The sequence below is a fragment of the Camelus ferus genome, chromosome 24 (assembly GCF_009834535.1).
Source record: "Camelus ferus isolate YT-003-E chromosome 24, BCGSAC_Cfer_1.0, whole genome shotgun sequence".
Lineage (NCBI taxonomy): Eukaryota > Metazoa > Chordata > Mammalia > Artiodactyla > Camelidae > Camelus > Camelus ferus.
This window is the reverse complement of record NC_045719.1, coordinates 8,105,401-8,130,840: the sequence shown is the minus strand read 5'-3', so window position 1 is coordinate 8,130,840 and position 25,440 is coordinate 8,105,401. Positions and strand designations below refer to the sequence as shown.

At 37.1% G+C, this 25,440-nt stretch overlaps 1 protein-coding gene and 1 long non-coding RNA gene across 16 annotated transcripts in view; one reads left to right on the top strand and one right to left on the bottom strand.

Annotated features, from left to right (window-relative positions):
- Nucleotides 1-25,440, bottom strand: part of GREB1L (GREB1 like retinoic acid receptor coactivator) — a 213,066-nt gene that overhangs the window by 69,518 nt on the left and 118,108 nt on the right. For 12 of the 15 annotated variants that reach the window (XM_032467441.1, XM_032467427.1, XM_032467434.1 and 9 more), the window contains 5 exons: nt 25,164-25,361; nt 17,547-17,723; nt 10,813-10,854; nt 8,918-9,094; nt 6,451-6,573 (listed from right to left, as the gene is read on the bottom strand). In XM_032467441.1, the coding sequence (XP_032323332.1) occupies nt 6,451-6,573; nt 8,918-9,094; nt 10,813-10,854; nt 17,547-17,723; nt 25,164-25,361 (717 nt within the window). The remainder of the gene's footprint in view (nt 1-6,450; nt 6,574-8,917; nt 9,095-10,812; nt 10,855-17,546; nt 17,724-25,163; nt 25,362-25,440) is intronic. The other 3 variants (XM_032467438.1, XM_032467435.1, XM_032467439.1) reach the window with 1 other exon arrangement.
- Nucleotides 1,200-21,883, top strand: LOC116659647. Its single transcript, XR_004315027.1, has 3 exons — nt 1,200-1,649; nt 16,612-16,616; nt 21,874-21,883. It is a non-coding gene; the product is annotated as an uncharacterized LOC116659647 (long non-coding RNA).

Sequence of the window (25,440 nt, the reverse complement as noted above, 5' to 3'; positions counted from 1 at the left end):
TATTTTGAAAGGATAAAGCGACCCTTTTCCCCATCGAGATATATCAAAATACAGAAGAGTGCACAAGACATTTACATATAGTTTAAAGAACTATGTAAGTAACCACCTCCAATCAAGTCACTGCCAGCAGCCAGTAGTAGCCTCCTTTGTGCTCCTCCCCACCCTGTCTCCTTCCCTCTCCCCAGAGGCAACCATCGTGCCATGTAAGTATTCCTAAAACAATTTAGTTTTGCCTATTTTTGAACGTAATAGAAATAAAATCATATTGACCAAAAGTTTGTGGGTTCATTTCTGGGCTCTCTGTTCTGTTCCATTGGTCTATATGTCTGTTTTTGTACCAATACCATGCTGTCTTGATGACTGTAGCTCTATAGTATTGTCTGAAGTCTGGGAGAGTTATTCCTCCAGCCTCTTTCTTTCTCTTCAGTAATGCTTTGGCAATTCTAGGTCTTTGATGGCTCCATATAGACTTTATTATGATTTGTTCTAGTTCTGTGAAGGATGTCCTGGGTAATTGGATAGGGATTGCATTAAATCTGTAGATTGCCTTGGGCAGTGTGACCATTTTAACAATATTGATTCTTCCAATCCAAGAGCATGGGGATGGACTCTTTCATAAATGGCTCTTTGCTCAACATCGTGGAAGATTCCTCCATCATGCTGCGTGTAGGTGTTACTCGTTCATCCTCATTGCCAAGTGGTATTTAATTATGCAACGGTATCATAACCTATTTATCCATTGTATTGCTGATGGGGAACATTTGAGTTGTGTCCAGTGTGAGACAACTGCGAAGAACACTGCTACGAACAGTCTTATACATTACTCCTGATGCACACGTGGAGTTTCTTTAGGGAGGGGAATAGCTAGATCACAGGATACGCCCGTTTCTACTTTTCTATGCATTGCCGATTACTTGCAGAGTGGTGCCATCAATTAACCCTCCCACTGGCAGTGTATGATTGTTCTTGTTGCTGAAAATCTTTGCCTACATTTACTGCTGTCATGCTTCAAATCGTTGCCAATTTGGCATGTGGGTAATGGTATTTTTAATGTAATTTAAAATAATAATTTTAAATTATGTTAAAATGTAATTTAAAATTTAAAAAATGTAATTTAATGGGTCACAGTATTTTTAATGTAATTTCCCTAATTACCAAAGTGGTTAATCATCTTTTCATGTATCTATTGGCCACGTGGATTTCCTCTTTTGTGAAGTGCTTGAAGTCTTTGCTCTTTCTTTCTACTGATGCATCTTTTTCTTACTGATTCACAGGCATTCTTTATGTGTTCTTTGTACTATTCCTTGGTTAGTTTTATGTATGACACATCTTCTCCCAGTTTATGGCTTGTTTTTTCACTCTTCAGTGCCTTCTAATAATTTGAAGTTGCAATTTTAATGTAGTGAAACATCAGTCTTTTCCTTCATGACTAGCACTTTTTGTATTTATTTTTAAGATATCTACTATACCTAAGATATTCCACAGTATCATATTAAAGCTTGGTGGTTTTGCCTTTTGCATTTAGATCCTCCAGCTACCCGGAATTAATTTTTGTGTGTAGAGTTAAATAGGGGTCCAGTTTCTTTCTTTCTTTTTTTTTTTTTCCACGTAGGATATCCAACTTCTGAGCATGACTTGTTGAAAGATAAGTTTCTACTGATCTGCAAGTCACCTCTGTTAGGTAGGAAACACCCACACATTACATGAATCTGTCTGGGGACTTTCTACTCTGTTCTGCTGCTCTGTGCCTGTCCCATCTCTACCCTGCATTTATTAGTAAAGCTTCATGAGCTTGACATATGATAGGGCAAATCCTTTCATTTGTCATTGTTCTTTCTTTAATACACGGGCATAAGACAGTAGGGGAGTATATTACTTTGAGCCTTCAGTGGCTCATCCAGAGGAAAATCCAATTTCATGGACAACACGTCTGTCTCCAATAACAGGGCCAGTTAGGCACTGGAGGAACAGTGCCTTGGGTCCCTGATACTTCAAGGGGTTCATGAAAGTGTTTTAATTTCTTTTAAAATCAGAAGAAAAAAATGAACTTGTGGTTGAAGAAAGTATTTTAACATATAATATAATACACTCATCTTTATACGAACACAGTCATAAAACATAATTTTAAATACTTTAGGAAAATGTGCTCAGGGCGTAAGAAAGTCATAAACTCCTATCAGGTCCTGCTTGACAGCATCTTCCTAAAAATTACACTATTCATCACATGGGCCAAGCTTAGGTGGCTCATCCCTACCTCGCCCTACAAACTAGAGTATAAAACATTTTCCCTCCTAATGGCAGAAGAGCACATCATCTTCACTTGGAAAAAGAGGACACATAAGTAAATTAACAATTCCCCAAGGGCTAATTGCAATTAACTAAAAATGAAATTCAGGTAACATTTATTTCCAGGCATTTGCCAGGTACTGGGGGTATAAGAATAAACAAAATGAATATACAGCTTCTAGCATATAAAAGAACATAGATGGTTAACAAATAATTATAATTGGAAGGGATGGCACACAAGGAGACACGCAGCAGCAAGGCTGGGTTAATCCTTAGTTGCAAAGTAGGTGCTGCTATTTTCAGTTTTACAAGTGAGAAAACCAGGGCACAGAACGGTTGAGGGGCTTATCCCAAGCCTCAGCCCATGTATATCAGGAGCGGTATTTGAATATCAGGACTCTGACTCCAAGCCCCGTGCTGTTTACTGTCTGGTCAGAAACAGTGCTCATTCCATAGCAGATATTGAATAAATTAGACTGGATTGAACTGAAAGAGAAACATTGCCATCCCAAAGGATTTTCACCTTTTTCTCAGAGCAGCTTTTTAATCTTTTTTTCCCCTCACAGCTTTATTAAGGTATACTTTACGCATCATAAAATTTACCCAATTCAAGTGTACAGTTTGATGCTTTTTGGTAACTGACCGAATGGTGCAACCATCACCATAAATCAGCTTTAGAACATTTTCATCCCCCAACAAGAACCCTCACACCCACTTTCAGTTAATTTTCATTCCCACCTCTTACCCCAGGCAACTATTCATCTATTTTCTGTCTCTATGAATTTGTCTTTTCCGGACATTTCATGTAAGTGAAATAATATAATATATGGTTTCTTTGTCTAGTTTCTTCCGCTTAGCACAATGTTTTTGAAGCTCACCCACGATGTAGCGTGTGTCAGTAGATTGTTCCCTATTATTGCTGAATGGCATGCCATTGTATGGATACCCAGTTTTGTCTACGCATTCATGAGTTGATCGACATTCAGGCTGTTTTCAGTTTTCAATTGTAATGAATAATGCTGCTGTATGAACATTCGTGTGTGAGTTTTTATGAGGACATATGTCTTCAATTCTCTTGGGTAGATAGAAATAATATCTCATTATGGTTTTGATTTTTATTTCCTTAATGACTAATGACATTGAGCATCTTTTTAGGGGCTTGTTAGTCATTTGTATATGTTCTCTGAAGAAATGTCTATTTCAAATCTTTTGCCCATGTTTTGATTGGATTGTCATCTTATTACTGAGTGGTATGAGTTCTTTGTAAATTCTGGATACAAATCTTTTATTAAATATGTGTTTTGCAAGTACTTTTTCTATTCTATCACTTGTCTTTTCATTTTCTTTAATGTTGTCTTTTGAAGTGTAAAAGTATTGAATTTTGATGACATTCATTTTATCGATTTTCCCAGAAATAAATTCTTATATTTATAGGCAACTGATTTTTGACAAACGCAATTCACTGACAAAAAGACAGTCTGCTCAATAGATGGTGCTGAGATAATTGGATATCCATATGCAAAAAGATGAACTTAGATGCTTGCCTAACACCACACTCAAAAATCAACTGAAAATGGCTCTTAGACTTTATGATGCAAGAGATAAAACAATAAAACTTTTAGAAAAAGACATGAAGGATAAACTTTCAAGATCTTGGCTTAGGCAAAGGTTTTTTTTCATCTGTTTTTCAATTCTTGTCCTTATTAAACACAGTTGTGTATGTGGAATGTGTGTACAATGTAGGTAGATAACTATATAGCCACCTTCAGTCAAAATCATAAAATATCTTACCAGGATTGTTGGCTAAAATTTGAATTATCTTGACACAAATATGTTTAAAGAAAATGTGTAAAAGATAAGCAGCAAGCCAGGCAAAACAGGAGCTTGGCAGGTGGAATGTGAGACAAAGCTGTGTAAATAGTAAATAAATCCCTTCTTCAAATACTTTGCAACGTGTGTACCTACACTGCAGGCTAAGAAATGATTCTAGGCAGTCACTGATTGCAGGTTAAGAAGACAATCTCCTATAGAAGGACGAACCACTGTCAGCTAAGGGGATGCTGCATACTCTAGTGTTTGCAACGATATCATAGGCTACTGTGAAATTCTTAACAGAATATTACTTTCAACATATGTAGAAAAAATTATTGAAGACTAAAAACATAGTTTGTCAAGAAGGTTTTAGACACAAAGCTTCACTTTTAAAGGCACTTTCATCTATTAAATTCTCTAGATTGCACCTAAAATTGTTAATAGCTAATTTCATGGCCAAATTATCATTCTCACTCCAATGAGGGACACAAAGAATATGGGCACAGCACTTGGCCACTTGTGTTCACAGTGAGTCAGTCAGTGCCTTTCCTGTGTCTCTTTGTGGCAACTGAGGGAGACTTTGCTAGAGCTTGAATCTTGAATTCCTCTATTCAGAGCAACATTCATTTTTCAAAATGTTTCCAGGTATGATTACAACTGCTTATTAACATTTCATTGCTTCTTATTAAAATTTCAGTATCTTTTCACTATTTTAGGTACAACTGATCATTTATACATCTACTTCTCCATCTTAAGAAAGGTAACATGTTTTATCATTCTTTTATCCCTTATATGAGTGGTTTTTAAATCAGTGGAGCCAATAGTCAAGTACTGGAACTCTGCCTTACAGCACCTGACAAAGGTCTGAGAACATAGACACTTGGTAAGTTTTTGTTGGAATGACATAAATATTCATTTTTAATATTGCAGTTTTAAAATTGCATTTCATTAGCCCCAAATGGCAGAAAATATCCAACAGAATCAATCAAATTACTAAAATTCTAGGAGAGACATATTAGAATTATCATTATGGTAATGAAGGCTTATCTTCCAATGGCAAGAGCCAAATGCCAACTTTTTTCTTTCTTGACTACTTAGTGACAAGATGTTTTCTCATGTATTCTAAATGAGAATTTAGAATACTCTCTTTCCTCTTAAGTTACAGTCTCTATGTAAATCGCTTGGACAATTTGAAAGTTAGACTTCCAAAATCCAGGATGAAATGGATTTAGGAGATGGCAGACACAGAGCAAGTGTCTCAAATGAAATTAGCTGAATTGTCACTGCAGTTTTTGCTAACATATTCTAATAACTATTTCCATCTAGAAAATACATAGAAACAAAATTTCTACTCAGCTTACCAAAATTTCACATAATTGAAAGAGGAATGCTAAGTGGTGATACATATACAGACATCCTTTTTCCCAACTTGCAGTTGAGTGGATATTGGCAAAGCACATATGCTATGAAGTTTGTGGGTAAAACAAACAGTATTTCACAAAAGACTAGTGAACTGAAAAGAATTCACAAATTCTTTTAAAATACTTTTCTTCTTGCCTAAGATACAACTTAGACTGGTTCTGAATAATTTTCTCAAATACTATCTGCAGCGATCTTCTTGGCTACAGCCCTCCAGCCCTTCAGTCACTACCCGGAAACATTAAGTCCCCTGCAGCCTTACCCTGACCCAAGTGCAGGCATCTACACTGGAGGAATTTTCAGAAGCTTTAGACTAGTAACATATCTGCTCAGTAACAGCCAGCCATTCTGCTGATCCTGCTCTGATACTGTAATCTAGTTTCAGGCACTAAAATTTTATCTGGTTATTTGTAACCAAGCTCCTATCTTGTACTACTTGAAACTAGACCTTAGATTCTTCCACTGTGATCCTCAGTACTACTTTGGGACTTTATTTTGTATCTCAGTTGGTGTAATACTCCCTATAACATTGAGCAAACTTAGAGCCCGACCCTAGAACTCCAGTCATCATGAGGAGGTCCCCAGTACATGCCACCTGACAGCTATGATACAAACTTCTCTCATCTCTGGATTTCCACTTACTGCCTCCTATCAGACTCCCTGCAGAGATGGTCCTATGCTTGAGCTAAATTCCGCATCAATTGTCAGTTCCTTTCTCCGTGCCTTGTCTAGCATCGGCAGGGCTGTTGGGACTTGGGGTCCTGTGGTCACCCACAGACTGATCCATCTCAATGCTGAGCTCTAATTCTAATGGTAACTCAAATAATACCTCTACTTAAAAGTATCTCTATTCACAGCAGCCAACAATAAGTTTAAAATGCCTCATTAAATACACAGCTGCTGCTTGCAGTTCCAAAAGAAGATACCCCATACCTGTCTGAATGAATCCTGATTTGTATCCATTAGTTGTGCCATTTTCTGGGGTCACGGTTGAGGACACTGAAGAGTTTGGTTTAATAGAGTGGCAAGTGGTAGAGGATTGTCGGCTTCTACATTCTAAAAGGGAGTAAGAATCACATTACTCTGTTAAAAACAGGTGATGAGGATACAGTCCACAAAATCCCTAAAATAAACTGCTGCTCCTTAAGTGGCAGCCACTTTCCATAACAGAGATCCCCCCTCCTCAATCCTGACTCCAACAGAATGTTCAAGCTGGTGAACACAGTTCGTCCACCTAGGGCCTGATGTCATGCTTAGAAGGCAAAGAAATAGTTACAAAAAACAATCAGACTTTTGCTCCTCACAGACTAGTTGCCAGGAGAAAAATTACTCATAACCAATAAGTAATGCTAGTTTTATGGGTAAGCCTCAGTCTTACCCAGTAATTTATAAAAACCCAACCAGCCTCCAAGCACCAGTTAATCTCCTATCCAGGACTGATTTAAGAGTGGAATAGTAACCTAGAGTCCATCTAGGCTGCCTTCAACTGTCTCTACTCAACCTTAATTTATGTCCAAATACAGAAGCAAAGAAAAATTTATAGGCAGAAGAGAAAAATTAGAAATTCTGCAATTCTTATTATTCTCAGTTCTTATTAAAGGAGATAGGTAGACAATATTCAAGGTAATTACTGGTTATACAACACTAGGCTTCGTTTTAAAAGAGTCAATATTAATTGGGGCTCTGGTGTAATAGTTTAGTAATACTTGGTACTGATTCAGGTAGACAGTGAATACCATGATGACCTGTGGGGCTGTAACTTCCAACCAAATTAGGGTATATGTTATACCATATTAGTCTCTAAAGGTAGCATGTGAAAAAGAAATATAAGTGGTTGTAAATGACAAAGTTAATTACAGTGGGTCCTTTAAAGAGTTTCTAAGTTTATCAGATACATGCAAAAGTTAGAGGCAGCTTCCTATAACCTTCCACGCTATGACCTTCCTTTAAGAGCTACTGTATTTTGGCTGAAAATAACCTCCTCACCTATGTATATTAGATGCATATACGTATATTGACATGCTTGTGTATATGTATGTACACATATATACAATTTCAATTCCAAAATAGCAACGGCTATAAATGTGAGGCTTCAGGAGCCACCCAGGACCACTGTATCACAAAGTATTCCACTAATGTCATGCTTTACCACAAAGATGGATTGTCACTGACCACTAAATAAGAACTTAAAAATACTTTATCCAACCAAAGCAAAAGCTTAAAAAGGTAGTTAAAAGGCAGGGTGGGTGATAGCTATCCTATTTTTACTCTTTTATTAGGGTTCATGAGATTTAAAATGACTTTTCCAGAGGAAAATTCTTTAGACTTCATCAGGATAAAGAGTTATCTACAGTTTACCGTGCTTACAATGCAGGGCTCACAGCCATTAAGTTCTGATGATCCCTAGTTCAGAACATGCCGTCATTTCCTAAGGAGTTATATAATCTCTCCTCAGATGCAACCAAGAGGAATTACGGTATGAGACTCAGAGACAAATCTGCAGTTGTAATTTGAATTTGTTATGCTATGTTTCATGGTCAGGCCAAGATCTTGCACAAACAACAAACAGAAACATTAAAGACAATTATTCTGTTGTCTTTAATATTATTATAATATTAATAATGGAGGGGAAAATCTCAGCAAATAAGAAACTGCTCAAAAGAATGAGGATTAGATATTCCACTGATTAAACAATGGACAGAACTTGTGGCAAATCCTACCAACCACATGAAGATGTGAGGTTTCAACTGGATTCATTTCTATAAATAAGTTAGTTAAAGGACAGGATATAGCTCAGTGGTATAGTGTGTGCTTAGCATGCATGAGGTCCCGGGTTCAATCCCCAGTACCTCCATTAAATAAATAAATAAACCTAATTACCACCCCCCTGCCTTTAAAAACAAAAAGTTAAGTTCATCCTAATTGCAGAGAAATAAAACTTCATCAACTTAATTGTGCCCTTTCCCAAATAAGAAAGCATTATTTATTCTAAAGTTTGCTTAGGTCTGATAGAAAAATATAGATGCTTGAGAATTACCAAAGAACCTAAATAAAAGTAGAAAGTGCATCTGACCAGGAAACTGACACTTTGAGGTCCTCTCTTAATGACAGAAGAGCTAGAAAGAGCCCATCCCCCAGCCTCTCCCTGCAAGAGCTGCATTTCACATGCCTAAGAGACAAATACAAGGAGACATGTACTTTCCCAAACTTGAATAGTTTCTGTTAAAAACAAAAAGGAGCAAGTCAAATAACCTGCCAGAGGGCTTTACATTCTGGGATAGTCTTCTGAACGTGGGATATTTATCTGTTCCACACCTGAATTCTGAACTCTTTATGGGTCACTTGTCAATATCCCAACATCTACATTCCCCTCCGGTTCCCTCCCAGAAGTTGACGCTACCTTTCCAGCAGATAAGAGGTCCCTTAGACAGTACACCCTGGGAGCTTCTGACTAGGTAGTACTTTAAGTGCTTCTGCTTCTTTGGCTGGGTGGTGAGCTTCAAGTTAATGTGGTTGGAAAATTCTGTGAAATACCGAAATCCTCTTTCTCCACAGCCGATACAGTTTCCAGAAAACCCTGAAAGGAAGAAAACAAAGTTACTGGTGGCCTTGTACATTGTTACAATACTTTTACACATAAAAAGCATAGAAATATTCACCCTTTGGCCCAATAATTTCTTAATTTCAAGAAATCATTCAAAGGAGAAAAACAGGTACAAAAAATTTTAGCAGTTATTTTACAACAGTGAAAGACTGAAAATATTTAAAAACTTTAAAATGCTCTAAAGGGATAATAGTTAAGGAGATACAATGGATAGTATCATATGATAGAATTTATATAGTTGACATAAAAATAGAAAAGTTTGGTCCTACAGATGTCTATTATTTCTTCCCTACCTATTGTCTTCTTAGCCTCCTGGCCCTGGGTCTCCTCCCTACCTATCATGTGGACTTGAATTCATGGCCACAACTGATTTAGACTGTGGACCAATATCTGACCCAATCTTGGACAGTCAGAGTGTCTCTCCAGGACTTTTGAAATAAATACAAAAAGAATCAGTCAGATGGTACTGAACCCTAGATATGCAAGGTTTTGTAAAATTGGAACCTAAGTTGGGGCTATGTCAGCTAGGGTGTGAGAGAAAGCAAACTGAGAACTGTGAAGAAGCTGACCTCCAGATATGAGAGCATGGCCAGAGATGTGTAACTGATCCAGCCATACTTTTTGACACAAATTCCCTGAGATTTCCATTTCTTCTCTATTCAACTGCTCTTTATTCAAACTAGCTCATTATTCCTTTAGACTTAACATTCAAACAACTCTCACTCAGATTAATCAAACAAAAGAAGACTTTCAGTGATCTTCTTGGAGCAGAGGACATGGAAAGAAGCAGAAATGGAGAAGGCTGGGAGGATGAGAGGTCAAGCTTTGCTTGACTGGAAATCAACTTTTCAGTCTCCCTTATTACACAGAAGGAAAGTGTACAGTAAGGAACTGAGTTCTTCTGGTTGTGAGTTATGGGACACAACACATGTACAGTCATACTGATGATCAAAGGCATTCCAAACTGCATAGACATAACATCTCCATATACAAATAACTAACTGAAAATAATTCACTGATAAAATAGTATACTCTTTTTAAACCCCCAAAACAACCTGTTATATAATTAACAAAGATATATAAGGAGAGAAGAGAAAGACCACAAAGATTACAGACAGAAAATCTCCCAATGTCCCAATCTCAGAATGCTGATAATCAATACAGAACATTTAGAAATGGGCAGCCCAATTTATTATTATTCATTCAACAATTATTTATTGAGCACCGACCTATATGCCAGGCATTGTGCTAAACACTGGAAAAACAGTGGAAGAGACAGTCACAACCTCTGGTCAGTTAGATAAGATTAGTAATTCCATATAATTAGTTTACCATCATCACTTTATAGAAATACAAACGTTAATATATTTTCATAAGTTATTCAAAACATATTCAGAGATGGATTGCATTTGAGAGTATTTGGCTATTTGTCCAATATCTTGGAGCTGTAAGCCAAAACCAGAAAAATATCAGTGGCTGCCTAGTCCACCAAATTCCTAAAGCCATCTATCTATACATTCATCCACCCATCCACCAATCCATGCATCCATCTAACCAACATCTATCTGCCTGTCCATTCGTCCACCCATCCAAAAACTATTTGTACTCTACTATGTGCTAGGCATTATTTCAGGTACGAGGTTTTTAGCACTGAACAAAGAAGACAAAGCCACTGCCTCAATGGAACTTACTTTCTGATGTGATCATCATGCCTTGATGGAAAACTGGCTGACCTATGAGGTAGATGCAACACACCCAAAAGAAAAAAGAAATAAGAAATTTCAGCTGAAATAATTAGAGACAGCGCCAAAAAATGAGGCTTATCTGATAGGTCCAAGTACTTCATAAAAGATGAATGTGAGAATTAGAATCAACAAACTACTGGGGTTAGGTTTTATCTTTCACCTTTTCCTCTACCTGTTTTCTAAGGTGAGAAGCAAGAGAGTGTGTGGAGGAGGAAAAACAATAGATCTGGATAATCTTCAAAGAAGAGAAACTTTACATTAATGATGAGAATGAACAATATAAAAGAGTAAGAATTCTCTAGTCCATTTTTTAAACTCTGCATGGTGTCAGTGTTAACCTTGGTTCAGGAGAGATTTAACTGCTCAAAGTTCTTGCTGCCATTATCACAAAAAATAACACCTTTTACAGCCAAATTATCTTCTAGTTTTTCTAGCAATCAGATCTTACAATTGCATGGCAGATTTGGGGCACCTGCACTACCAACTGGCTCAATATAGTTTAAAATCAATTCCCCCATAGTCTTTGGAATCTGCATAATTTATATAAAAATTTACACAAACTGATATTGGAGTCTACAGGGGTTCTAGAATATTTTAAGCTTAAAAAATTTCCCACTATATCTTAATGCCTACTAAAATCATCCATTATAAGTAAGAAATGTTGGATGAATGTTACTTTTGGACCATAGAGTACCGAACATATAAAAATCTCAATGTACTTATTTAAGAGAAAACTTTACCATTTTGTTGCACTACACTTTCACTTGGAGAAGTGGCTAATAAAAAATTATGTCCGTTTACAAGGCTAAAGAAGGTAAACAAAGTTCCATGTCTATAAGGGCATTTAATAAATATGATAGAATGGCAGAATAATTACCATTTAAAGAGCAAGTACCATGTGCCAGGCACTGTGTTAATGGGTGCCTTTAAAAAAATCATCTCCTTTGACCTTTATAATCCTGCAAGGTAGGCATTATTGGCTCCATTACATAGATGAGAAATCTGAGACTTCAAGGAGATAAGCAGCTTGCCCAAGTTCTTTAAATGCTAAGCAGCAAATCTGGGATTTAAACACGGTTCCAATTCCGAAGTCCATGGTCTGATTTCATATTCCTGATTACAAAGGATTATAAAATCTATTATTCTGATGATGTTTTCTGTGTCCTTTCCATGATGTATTCTAAGAGGATTCCACTAGTCATGAAGAGTCATTGAGCAAAAAGGCATTATGAGAAATTCTTCTCTGTCTGTAGTCAGAACCACATATGAACTGTTCCATTCAGTGAAACCTTGATGCTTTTCAAAGTGTTCAGAAGAAGTTTCCCAAAGTTGTTCTACCAGAGTCAACTAGGTTGCAAGCTCTGTGATGGAAAGGACTGTGTCTTATCATTCCTGTGCCTGCATTTCATAGCCTAACATGATTTTTGGGACTCATACTGTCAAATGAATGAATGAACAAATGAATACCTGGATCTTCCTTGTTAATTTAGTCCAGTGTATAAACTTTACCATTAGGTGCCTATATTAAACCATCTGCTCAGTTTTACTAGAAGAAAAAGTGGATTTTTTTAAAAGGAGAGTCTTATGAAAATGAAAATCACCGTTTCTTTTCCTATGAACCAAGAGAAGGTTTTGAACTGTAGTTTAAGGAACATTTTTAAAGCATGTGCAGGATCACCTTCTGACTCAAGATATTGATCTATGTATTTCTAGACTTTCTGATAACTGGGAGGAGTCATAGGAAGAGTGCATCAAACTAAACAAACACACAACTCACAATCAACACATTTCTTGCACTCTTTGCCCTCTTCTGACTTTTTCATTTTTACTGATATTTGTGCTGAAGACACATATCTGATTCTATCTACAGTGAGAAATTCTGAGAAATAAAAGCAACTCTGGAGAAACACAGCAGCAAAAGAAAATCAACAAACCTCATATGCCCTCTTATTTGTCTTTTCAATTATTAAGAATAATTTAAGGGGTTCAGATCAAGATGGCAGAGTAAGATGTGGAGCTCACCTCCCCCAGTGAACACATCAAAAATACATCAACATGTGGAACAATTCTCACTGCAAACTAACTGGAAACTGACAGAAGGACTCCTGTACAACAAGGCTGTAGTGATCAGGTTGAGACCTGTGCTCTTGGGAAGGGACTCAGAGGAAAGGGGAGGTTACACGGGTGGACACCGCCCTGCGGAGTGGATGGTTTGAGTCACAGACTGGATGTCCCAGTCCTGGGGTCCTATGCAGAGAAGACAACGCCCTCTTGGCTGGTTGGAGGGCCACTGGGACTAACAGCAGGGCTGAGGGAAGCCTGGACTCCACTCATGAGGAGTGCATTTGCTGGCTCGCTCCCAAGGTGGATAGAGATAGGTCTGCTCTAGCAGCTGCTGGGTTTCTCACAACCACCTCACTGGGCGCTCCAGTGCAAGCTGAGCGAAAGCTCCAGCCCTGCTCACTCCATGTCACAGAGTGGCACAGTGGGGGAGGTAGAGGCAGCGTCTGAGTGGGGTAGCGGCGGTTATCGTTGGCACTTACTCAAGCAGCACATCAGAAGCACCCCAGATCTCTGATCCAGCTGCTCCACCAGAACCCACCCCCCATACACACAGAGACTCCACATGGGCCCCGTCTGCCGTGCAGAGCCTGGAGGCAGGGATCGATTGGCTGTGAGGAACAAAGGAGGCTTGTACCTGAGGCTGCATTTGCGTGGTTGATTCTCAGTCCTTACTCAATTTCTGTAGAAATTGAAAGGCAAATATATAGCAAGGGCTGAGAATCAACCACTTAAATAAGCCAATACAAAGATTAAAAGGCAAAAAATTGTAAAAGTAACTGAAACTACAATAAATAGTTAAGGGATAGGCACATAAAGATGTAAACCATGACATTAAAAACACAAAATGTGAAGGAGGAAAGTAAAAAATATAGATCTTTTAGAATGTGTTTGAACTTAAATGACTACCAGTTAAAAACAGTCGATGTAGTTATAGGTCAACACATATGACCCCCATAGTAACCACAAATCAAAAACCTACTAGAGAGTCACAAAATCTAAAAAGAAACTACTAGAGAAAAAAAAAATCCTCAAGCCATAAGGGAAGAAACAAAAAGAAGAAGAAATGAACAGAGAAGAACTATAAAAACAATGGGGAAACAAGTAATAAAATGGCAATAAATACATTCTTATCAATAGTTACTTTAAATGTCAATAGACAAAATGTTCCAATCAAAAGACATAAGGTGAAAAAATAATAATAATAACAAAAGCCGAACTTACAGTAATAGAGAGTGGAATGGTGGTTACCAGAGGTGAGGGTGGAGGAGGAAAAGACAAATTTTTAAAAAAGAAGAAAAAGAAAGAAAAAAATTGTGGTTTCCAGGGGTTAAAGGAAGAGGGTCACAGGGTGCTAATGTTTAATGGGTACAGAGTTTCAGTTTTGCAGGATGGAAAGAGTTCTGTGGTTCGATGACGGTGATGGTTGCACAGCTTAATACCACTGAACTGCATACTTGAAATGGTTAAGATGATAAATTTTATGTGTATTTCACCACAATAAAAAATTAGACAAAAAAAAAGACATAGGGTGGCTGAATGGATTAAAATACAAGACTCTTCTATATGCTGCTTACAAGAGACTCACTGTAGAGCTATGACACACACAGACTCTAAGTGAAGGGGATGAAAAAGGTATTTCATGCAAATGGAAATGACAAGAAAGCAGAGGTAGAAATACTCACATCAGACAAAATAGACTTTAATGCAAAAGCTATAACACACAAAAGAGAAAGAAGGGCATTATGTAATGATAAAAGGATCAATACAAGAAGAGGATATTACACTCATTAACATATATGCACCCAATACAGGAGCATCTAAATACATAAAGCAAACACTAACAGACATAAAAGGAGAAATCGACAATAATACAATAATAGTAGGGGACTTTATCACTCGACTTACATCAATGGACAGATCACGCAGACAGAAAATCAATAAAGCAATAGTGGTCTTAAGTGACACAACAGACCAGTCAGACGTAACAGATATCTACAGGACATTACATCCCAAAGCAGCAGAATACATATTCTTTCTAAGAACATTCAATGGAATGTTCTCCAGGACAGATCATGTGCTAGACCACAAACAAGTCTCAGCAAATTTAAGAGGACAGAAATTACAACCATATGAAACTAGAAATCAACTACAAAGAGAAAAATGGGAAGAGAAGAAACACGTGGAGACTAAACAACATGCTTCTAAAAACCAATGGGTCAATGAAGAAATCAAAGAGGAAATCAGAAAATATCTCGAGACAAATGAAACACTCCAAAATCTATGGGATGCAGCAAAAATAGTTCTAAGAGGGAAGTTTATGTTGATGCAGGCCTTCCTCAAGAAACAAGAAAAATCTCAAAGAAACAATCTAACCCACTACCTAAAGGAATTAGAAAGAACAAACAAAGCCCAAAGTCAGCAGAAGGAAGGATTAAGATCAGAGAGGAAATAAGTAAAATAGAGATTTTTTTAAAAAACAGAAAAGATCAATGAAATCAAGAGCTGTTTTTTGAAAAGATTTTAAAAAACCGATAAACCTTTAGCCAGGCTCATCAAGAAGAAAAGAGAGAGGACCCAAATAAATAAAATAAGAAATGAAAGAAGAGAAATAACAACTAATACCCCAGAGATAAAAAAAATCGTAAGAGAATACTACAAAGAGTTATATGCCCACAAACTGGACAACCTAGAAGAAATGGACAAGTTTCTAAAAACATACAACCTACCAAGACCGAATGAAGAAGAAATAGGCAATATGAACAGACTGATCACTAGTAGTGAAGTTGAATTTCTAATAAGAAAACTCCCAGCTAAAACACATGAAAAGATGCTCAACATTGATGATTATTAGAGAAATGCACTATGGAAAACAGTATGAGGTTCCTCAAAAAAAAAAAAAAAGAAAAAAAGAAAAATAGAACTATTTTTTATCCAAAAATTCTAGTGCTGGGTATATAGCTGAAGAAAATGAAAACACTAATTTGAAAAGATACACGTACTCTAATGTTCATAGCTGCATTATTTACAATAGCATAGATAATGGAAGCAACCTAAGTATCCATCAACAGATAAATAGATAAAGAAGATGTGGTGTATACACACACACACACACACACAGTGAAATTCAACCATAAAGAGAATGAAATTCTGCCATCTGTAACAACATGGATGGACCTAGAGCATGTTATACTTAATGAAATAAGTCAGACAGAGAAAGACAAATACTGTATGATATCACTTACATGTGGAATCCAAAAAATAATACAAACGAATGTATATAGCAAAACAGAAACAGACCCACAGATATAGAAAACAAACCAGTGTTTACCAGTGAGTAAAGGGAATGGTGGGGGCAAGATAGGGGTGTGGGACTAAGAGACACAAATTTCTAGTATAAAGTAGTACAAAATAGGATATATTGTACAGCCCGAAGAATTACAGCCATTATCTTACAATAATGTTTAATGGAATATAATCTGTAAAAATATTGAGCCGCTATGCTATACACCTGAAACTAATATAATATTGTAAATCAGCTATGCCTTAATTAAAAATAATTTAAAAAATAAATCTGCTCTTTGCTATTTCCCATGACATAGGGAAGCTATGTTGTGAAAAAAGGCCAGATTCAAAGTAATACTAGAAAAATAATGCCATTTGCAGCAACATGGATGGACCTAGAGATCGTCATTCTAAGTGAAGGAAGCCAGAAAGAGAAAGAAAAATACCGTATGATATCACTTATACGTGGAATCGAAAAAAAAAAAAAGACACTGAACTCATCTACAAAACAGAAACAGACTTGCAGACATAGTAAACAATCTTATGGTTACTGGGGAAAGGGGATAGGAAGGGATAAATTTGGGAGTTTGAGATTTACAAATGTTAGCCACTATATATAAAAATAGATTTTAAAAAGTTTCTTCTGTATAGCATAGGGAATTATGTTCAGTATCTTGTAATAACCTTTAATGAAAAAAATATGAAAATGAATTATGTATGTATATACATGACTGGGACATTGTGCTGTATACCAGAAATTGACACATTGCAATTGACTGTACTTCAATTAAAAAAAACCACAAAGTAATACTAGAAAGTAAGACAATTCTGAGATAAAGTTTTATATCATTTTATATCATAGGTATATTCCCAATTCTCTTGGTTGAACTAATGCTACATATTAAAAGGAGAATCACATCAATCAAATGGAGTTAGGAATAATTGGTGGTATGGAAAAACTACCAATAACTCACAAAATGGATAATCCACAGCTGAATAATTGAGAGTTGACTTGATATCAGTTCCAGATCAATGACTCTATGGAGAGTGAATCCTACTTTGTTTTACAAAATACTTATTTTTGATAAATTGCATGCTGTCCTTTAATACCTGGTTCAAAAAAGTCTCTTCATGAAGGTGAATGCTTTGAGAGTACATTTAAAAAGAAAGCTGATTTTTAAGAAGTTACTAAATGAAAAAATGTTTCTTACTTAAACTAAACTATATCATCCCCAACTAACTTCCTGATTTTAAAAATTCTGTGATACTTTAAAATAAACTTGTGTTTTAATGCCTTTATCTCAGAAGGAATTGTATAGGTATGAAATACTCACCTAAAAGTGCATTTTTCCCATGATCATCTGGTAGAAATCGCTTGTCTACAGCACACACTAGGATGTGTTCAGGAAGATTAGGAGACTTGGCCCCCACCAGGAGGAATCCCGATGGGATATCAATTTGTTCCATACACAGAGATACCAAACGCAAATCCTTTCCTGCTTGACAAAAACCTAAAAACGAGTAAAAATGACACAGAGGAATGTTTAGAGGGGTTATAACTCCTCATCACCTATTTGGGGGGTAGATTTATCTGTGGGAATTACTATTAAGGACTAAGTTTAAAGTCCATCACCCCAACCAAAAGATAAACCTGCCATATCTGCCTCTCTGAGCAGAGCTGAGAAGACAATAAAAGGAAGTATTTCCAACTGTCTTAACCAATATTGATAACTCGATATTTTCTGATCCACAAGTAAGCAAACAGTAAGTATGCAGCAAACTCTGAAAAATATATGTAATTTTTATGTGCAAGTAATACAGTATTTTTACTTTCAACACAAATTCACTTCTCTAAATGAGAACGATCATAGAACCCAGATGCTCTCCATTCCATACAGGAAGAGACTAAAGCTCAGAGCTTGGTGACTCATAAAAGAGTGGGTCAGAACTAGAACTCAGAACTGTTAGGTTATTTTCACTAGATATGACATGATAAGATATGACAAAACCTTACATAACCACTTTGTATACCATAATGTATTATGCTAATTCATTAACTCATCATTTATTAAAAATAATTTGCAACAGATACTGCCCTAGGCCTAGGGGTAGAGCCGAACAAAATATATCTTCCTCTAAGAACTCACCTGCAGTCAAGTGGAAGAATGTACAAGGAACTGGTAATTACAAAACAGAGGACAGCTATATTCTGCTACAAGGCACTGATCTCCACATCTTCTGGGAAATGACCCTCCCTGCACTCTCATTATGTGATTCCCCTGGAGAGCTGACATTCCAGATCAAGCTGGAGCTGGCACTGCTCCAAGCTGGGCCACCGGAATATCCATCCCCCATTTCTGGCCATAGTTGATTAGCCCAGATATGGGCACCCAACATAAGCCAGGCCAATGTCCCCTGGGAGTTCTGAACATGGAGCCAGGAAAAGCGTGGCCTGGCCTGCTCTGTGGCAGCTCTTTTTCTTGCTCCCCTGAGAGAAGGCTGAGGGGGAAGGTCCTGGCAGTGTTTGGATCCCTGAAGCCCAGTTGTATCTGCCTTCCTCATGGTTTGGTCTTAAGACCTTTTGCTTTGGAATTCTTCCAACAACTTCTTAATTCTACCTAAGGCAGTCTGAGTAGGGTTTCTGTCACTTGCAAGCAAAAGAGGCTGAATAAAAGTATGATAAATGCTATTTCAGAGAGTTGTGGAGATGGACGGACACCCAACTCTCACACAAAAACCCGAGGAGACCACCATTGTTATGGCCCAATACAAAGTGGGCCAGAACCATGTTAGACTCCCCCAGCATCAATTCATGTTATGATGTTAACCAAGTGCCAACAAACAATTGGATGCCATCAGTTAATATGTGAGAAATAAAAAGAAAACAATATCCAAACATTGTATGAAGCTGTAGTGCATAGGAGTCTACTGTCTGGTCTGGATCATTAAACCTCAAAAGCAAACATAACAGAATTGTAAAAAGGCAATAAATGAGAGAATAAAATGATAAAGACAATCGGGTTCAACCATTTCAAGCATGCAGATTCCCTTTTAATAATAAAAAAATCAAATTTAACTTTTAGTGTTCATGAATTGAGGAAAACAGTATCAAAATGTTATTGTGAATTCTTTAACAATTTAAGTGAATCTGTATTTTATTATTCACAATATCATCTATATTTATTTGAACAATAGTCATTTATACATGTCAGTCATATTATTTATTCAGTTTACAAACATTTTTCGGAACCTATACGTAGACTCTTAAAGAATTTGCTGTCCCCGTCCCCATTAAGGGACATGACTCACAGGTTTGAGAGTTGGGATTTGATGATGATATTAATGGCAGTTAAAATTTATGGAGCACCGAACATAAGCCAGCTACAGCACTAATCAAGGTACAGACAATTTTATTTCATCTGCTCAACAACTCTAGGTGGGTACTACTATCTCCTTTCATATATGGAGAAACTGAGGCTCAGAAAGGTGATATTATTTGTCCAAGGTTACACAGTGAGTCCCACACTGTCCATCAGTGATGTAAGACATGGAAAGTTTGCTGTATGAAGACAGGTGAAAAGCATATTATTCACCTTGGTAAAAGAAAAGCTAAGCAAAGTTATAATCCAGAGCTAAAACCATGAGGAGTGAAGGCAGATTTTTTTCATGAAATTCTAAAATATGAAATCTAGGAGGCATTTTAAAGTCTGAAAGGAGGATGAATTTTTTTTTAATCAAAGGAATTATTAATTTGTATTTTGACAGTGAACCTAGAAGCACATCTCCCCTAGGAGGCAGCACCTTTATTATGATGCTCTCCAAAAGGCAGAGCATATGAAATACCTTCCCAAATGGTGTAGAAAATTCAGCGATGAAAGCTTCACTATTACCTACTGATGGAAAACAGGATGCTTAAGGAGCTCTCTCTGTCGCTAAGAAGCAGTACCACAACTTTCCTAAACTTTCACTCACTCTATATTAGAAAGAGTAGGTAAATCTGTACAAATTTGTACCGATCTGCAAATTATTACAAGCTTTTTAGAACATCAGAGCTATAAGGAACCCCAAGGTCATCTGGTACAGGGTTTCCCAACAAGTAGTTATCAAAAATCCCCGGGATTCATAAAGGTATTCTATACTTGGGAATTACAAGTAAAACTAAAATAGACACCATTACCAATTTCTAAAAACTAATAAATAATTATTCTAATATCCTTCTTTTAAAACAGAATGTTCTGAGGGCTTTCCATGCTACACATGTAGGGATAGTGGGAATCAGCTGCGTGAGCGCAGGAGTCACTCGATTGAACCTCACATCAAGGTGTGGCCTTGATTATTATACAATTTTAAATGTTATTGTCAGTCACATGTATCGATATGTTGCTTATTTCATACCCATAGTGGGCTGTTGGTTAATAAAGGGAAGTTCGGGGAACGTGGGTTGTGCTGATGGACAAAGACATTTTACAAATGTGCCTAAGATGCTCTTTGCTAGGCATGAAAGTTAGATTCAACCCCAACCCTACTTATCAAATTATAAAATTATATAAAAGGCACCATATGCTTCAAAGACACACAAAAAAGCAATGTTACGATAAAATTTTAATGACTATAATCCAGTTTGGATTTTCGTCTAAGAGGGAAAAACCTACCTCTCTCAGCAGCATGTTATTTGCAGAGAAATTCTGCGAACAGCAGCCTGAAACTTTTTCATCACGTAGAGCAAACATTATAAAAACAAACTAGTACATCCTGTTCATCTAAAATGTAGAAATTCCAAAGTTTGGGTATTACAAGTCGATTTTGACTTCTTTTTTTGATGGTGGGAAACATTTAAAGACACTTGGCTCCCCCCTCCTCCACCCCCTCAAAAAAGTGTAACGTTTTATCCTTGAATTTGTCAACAAAACATGATTTTTTCTTACACAACCCATTTAAAGTAAATTAAACAGCAATTACTGAGTGATAAAATGTAGACAAGTTTTTCTCATGCATGAATAATATCAAAGTGTATATTAATATTCTGATCTAAAATAAATACTCTCTACTCAAAATTAATTCTCTATCATAGACGCCATACAATGACAGAATTAGTTTTTAAATTCCTAAGGGGTTCAAAAGATGATGTATTAAGAGAGATTTTTGAGTCAGAGACTAGGTAACACTCAACCTCAATCTCTTTGGTTGGTAAATGGGGAACCTAGGGCCCAGAAAGGTTAAGAACATGGCCCAAAGTCAAGTACCCTGCAACTCCAAGAGTTAGGACTGGAAGTTCCCAAGTCTCTTGACTCCAGGTCAGAGGCTCCTTCTTCCTCATTACATCACTCTGACTCGCAGAATGCTTCACTTCCCTGGGCTGATGGAGGACACTTCCCTACAGCTTCTTCTTGCCTATCTTTGTTGAGTCTCATCACCTGACTTTCTAGGCTGAATCCCAGGGGTCGCTTGACACACTAGCTCCTGTCAGCCATGGGCTGTGTTGGCATCCACCTAGCTCATGCTTGCTAACGAATCCTTAAAATTCATGGTTTTGCAAGCCACAAAGGTGTCGCGTGATTACAGAGTGACGTTTCTGATGAGCATTCTCAAAGCAATACAGTGCAGCCAAAGGGAAATTAAGGAGAGAAAGTATAATTTTGGTTCCGGGCTAAACAGGGGTAGGGAAGGCACAGTGTGGAAAATATCTGAAGAAAGCAGGATTTTTCTCTGGAAGAAAGGTGATTTCAGGGTGATTTGTGTGGTATAATAAAAACTACACAGATAGCTTTCAGTACCACAGCCTTTGAAGGTTTTCTCATTTATGATATGAGGACACCTAGAGGTCAAAAGTAATAATTATTAAACAATGCCTGGACTCTAGTTTTCTCATAGGAAGGGGCAAACCTCCTCTTCTTAAAAATTTTTTTCAAAAAGCACTTGTGACAATGAAAAGAGAAAATGTCCTATTTTATGCTAAAAACCCCATGATGATGGGAGTATATAAAAGGGGCACAGGAACCACCTGACATTGCTCCCAATGGCCAAAACTGGAAAAATTTCAGCAAGAAAATAAAATAAAGTAATATTGGATTACAATCCAAAACATAAAATAAATATCCATGAGCATATAATGATATAAATAAATAATAGAATAAATTAATAAATGGGGGAGAAGAGACACATTTCCATGCAGCAGAATTCCAAATAATTTAGGTAGATACTCTGCCCTCCAGGAGATGGAGCATAACTCCCCCTTCCTTACGTGTGGGCTGAGCGCAGTGACTTTCTCCCACAGTATGGAAGCGGGGGCGGGGCAAGAGTGGAGATAACAGTATCTCAGCCAGGTGATCAAGGTCAACATCAACTGTCATAAACCATGTTGAGAGCAGGTAACCTTGATACAGTATGACGAAATGGTACTTTACCTCTGTAATCTTCCTCCCTAGAAGCCATAAGCCCCGTCTAATCAGGCGAAAAACATCAGACAAATTCCGATACAAGGTCTCCTAGAATATGCCTGACCAGCAATCCCTGAAACTGTCAGGGTCACCAGAAACAAGGGAAGTCTGAGAAACAGCCGCAGCCAAGAGGAGCCTAAAGAGACATGACAGCTAAATCTAATGTAGTATCCTGGGTGGGACTAGGTGAAAAGGACATCAGGTAAAAAGTAAAGAACCTAAATGAACTATGGGCTTTAATTATCATTAAAGTGAATAATAATGTTAAGATGCTAACAACAGGGGAAACTGCAGGGATACACAGAAACTCTGTACTATTTTCTCAATTTTTCTGTAAATCTGAAACTGTTCTTTCTAAAAAAAAGAAGTCTATTTTTTAAATGTTTTATTTTATCTTCTCAGCTTCTAGTTACTCACCAACACAAGCCACACAGGCAATTTCATTAAGAGGAAAGCGAATAGGAGAGAAAGAGAAGGCAAGGCCAGGTCCAAGAACAGGGTCAAGAAGAAGGCAATCCAAGGCCAATAATGGTTGCAAAGTCAAGGGAAAGTCCTTAAGTTTAGCTTGTAAGTTATTCTGAGAATACGTTCATCTGCCGAGGGTCTGTACTATTTCCTCTAAACCTTCACTTTTGGGATTCAGGTCATGTAGTTATACACAAAATATATCATCAAGGATCCCCAGTTAAGGAAAAAAAAAAACATTATGGAAAGAGCAATATTTAATTTCGTTTTTTTTTTAAGTTTGAAAATAAGGTCGGTGTGTCTGTAAAGAAGTAGCTAAAGAATTTATGAAATGTGATTATATTTCAATTCGGATCCAAATACCTGGTGTAGGAGGTAGTTCTATTTCTGCACTATTAGAAATGCATTAGAATATTAATATAATAAAGATCATATATTAAATATGAATTAAAACCTCAAACAAAATGAAAGGAAACCTTACTACTCCCCTGTAAGGTAATTTTAAATTACACCTGAACTTCTGCGGAAAGAAAACTAGGATCTTTCTTGTAGAGGCTACTGGAAAGCCTGGGAAAGAGTGCCCTAAGGAAGGACGGGCGGGAGCCTGTTCACTGTACACAAGGAAAGAAAGATACTTACTGAGGGGGGCATACAAATAACCATTTATTTGACAAACTTGCCCCCAGATAGTTTCATTTTCTGAGAGCAATACTGAAATGCTGCCTTAAGACCAAGACTTTTGATTTTAATTTTAAAAAGGAGTCAGAGTTCGGGTCCCTTCTTTGTCAGCCTCATCTACATTTCCTTAAGAAAATAGCCAAGGTTTTCACTTCACAGAACCAGATTTGCATTCTCCAATTATCTCCAACTTGAAGGTTACAGAGTAATCTAAATGGGGGAGGGGAAAGTTTACTGAAACAGCTGTAAACACAAACTAAAGTAAGCAAAGCAGTGTTTGGAGGCCTAAAATTTGGTGGCCCTTTACCCCTTCAGACAATCAAGTGCCTCACAGCAGGGTAGGAACCTACACTGTTCCAATAATTTACATAAGAAATTAGCAACCAAAATTTACATCTGAATGGCAACCCCCCAGAAGCCCATCAGGTGTTAAGTATCTGCTTATCTAAATTGCCTCTAAAAATAGCTTTACCTTCCTTTAAGTCTTAGGTAAATAGAAGATTTCCCATGAAGGGAAGGTGGTATGCCAAAACAAATCCAGGCACTATATTGCCCTATTTCACTGTCATTTTCATAAGGAAAATTTCAGGGCTGTTCTGCCTTTGAGTGAGAGGATACTTAGAACTTAGATCTTAGAATGAGCAAATGGAAAAAGCTATGGAAAAACTATGAACTATTAAATTATGAACTAATTACTAATTAGGCTGGGACAGCCAGAAAACAGCACTGTAAACCACTAAATGGAGGGAAGAGGGTATAATTTGTCACATCATCAAAACTATGAAATACTGAAAATGCTGTATGTAGGATTTTCTAATTAAAAGCGTGGTTAAAGCCTTGGTGGAAGAGAAGGTTGACAAAAATAAATAAACTCGGATTATTGGAGTATGTACATTTTAACCTTCTATTAGATAACAATATACTGGATGAATGTTCAAAATAAATGGAAGAGATAAATATACAACACCTGATATCTCTGTTATTGTTTTGAGAGTGGAACAGAAAGAATTAGGAAGAGAGAAGACTAAAAGAAAAAAAGTTCCTAAAATAGTAGCATTCTTGCAGGAAGCACTGGGAGGACTGAAAAAGTCCTGCCCTAAGTCTAGGCTTGCCTTTGCCACATACCATCAGAGAAGTCATTCAACTGCTGTGAATTTCAGTCTGTTCATCTATAAGATGGGGTGATAAATGCTGGTCTTTCTTAATAGACACCTGCTATGAAGTCACAGGTGATATGTGAGCGGGAGCATAAGCATTCCTCATTCCTTTCTGTAATTACTGGTTTCCAGCCTTGAGCACCACACGCAATGATTGGAAACCAGCCAGACAATATTAGAGGAATTGAAAAAAAAGAAGGAAAAGGAAACCCACCATCTGTAGTGCAAGATCCTTCTGGGGCAGGTTTTTGTGAATAGGGGATTGGTGGGCTATTTGAATCAGACATTTCTTCATCATCTTCGTCATCTTCCATTTCATTAACTGTTAGATTGTTAGAAAAATCCAGGCTTCCATTTTGAGTGTAGCGGTGTACCAAATCTTTATCCAGATCCTCCACCTTGGGTTTTACATCTGGGTAAGCAAATAAACCATAGCTAATTTAACAACAACAACAATAATAATTTAAAAATACTTGTGGGAAAATTACCAA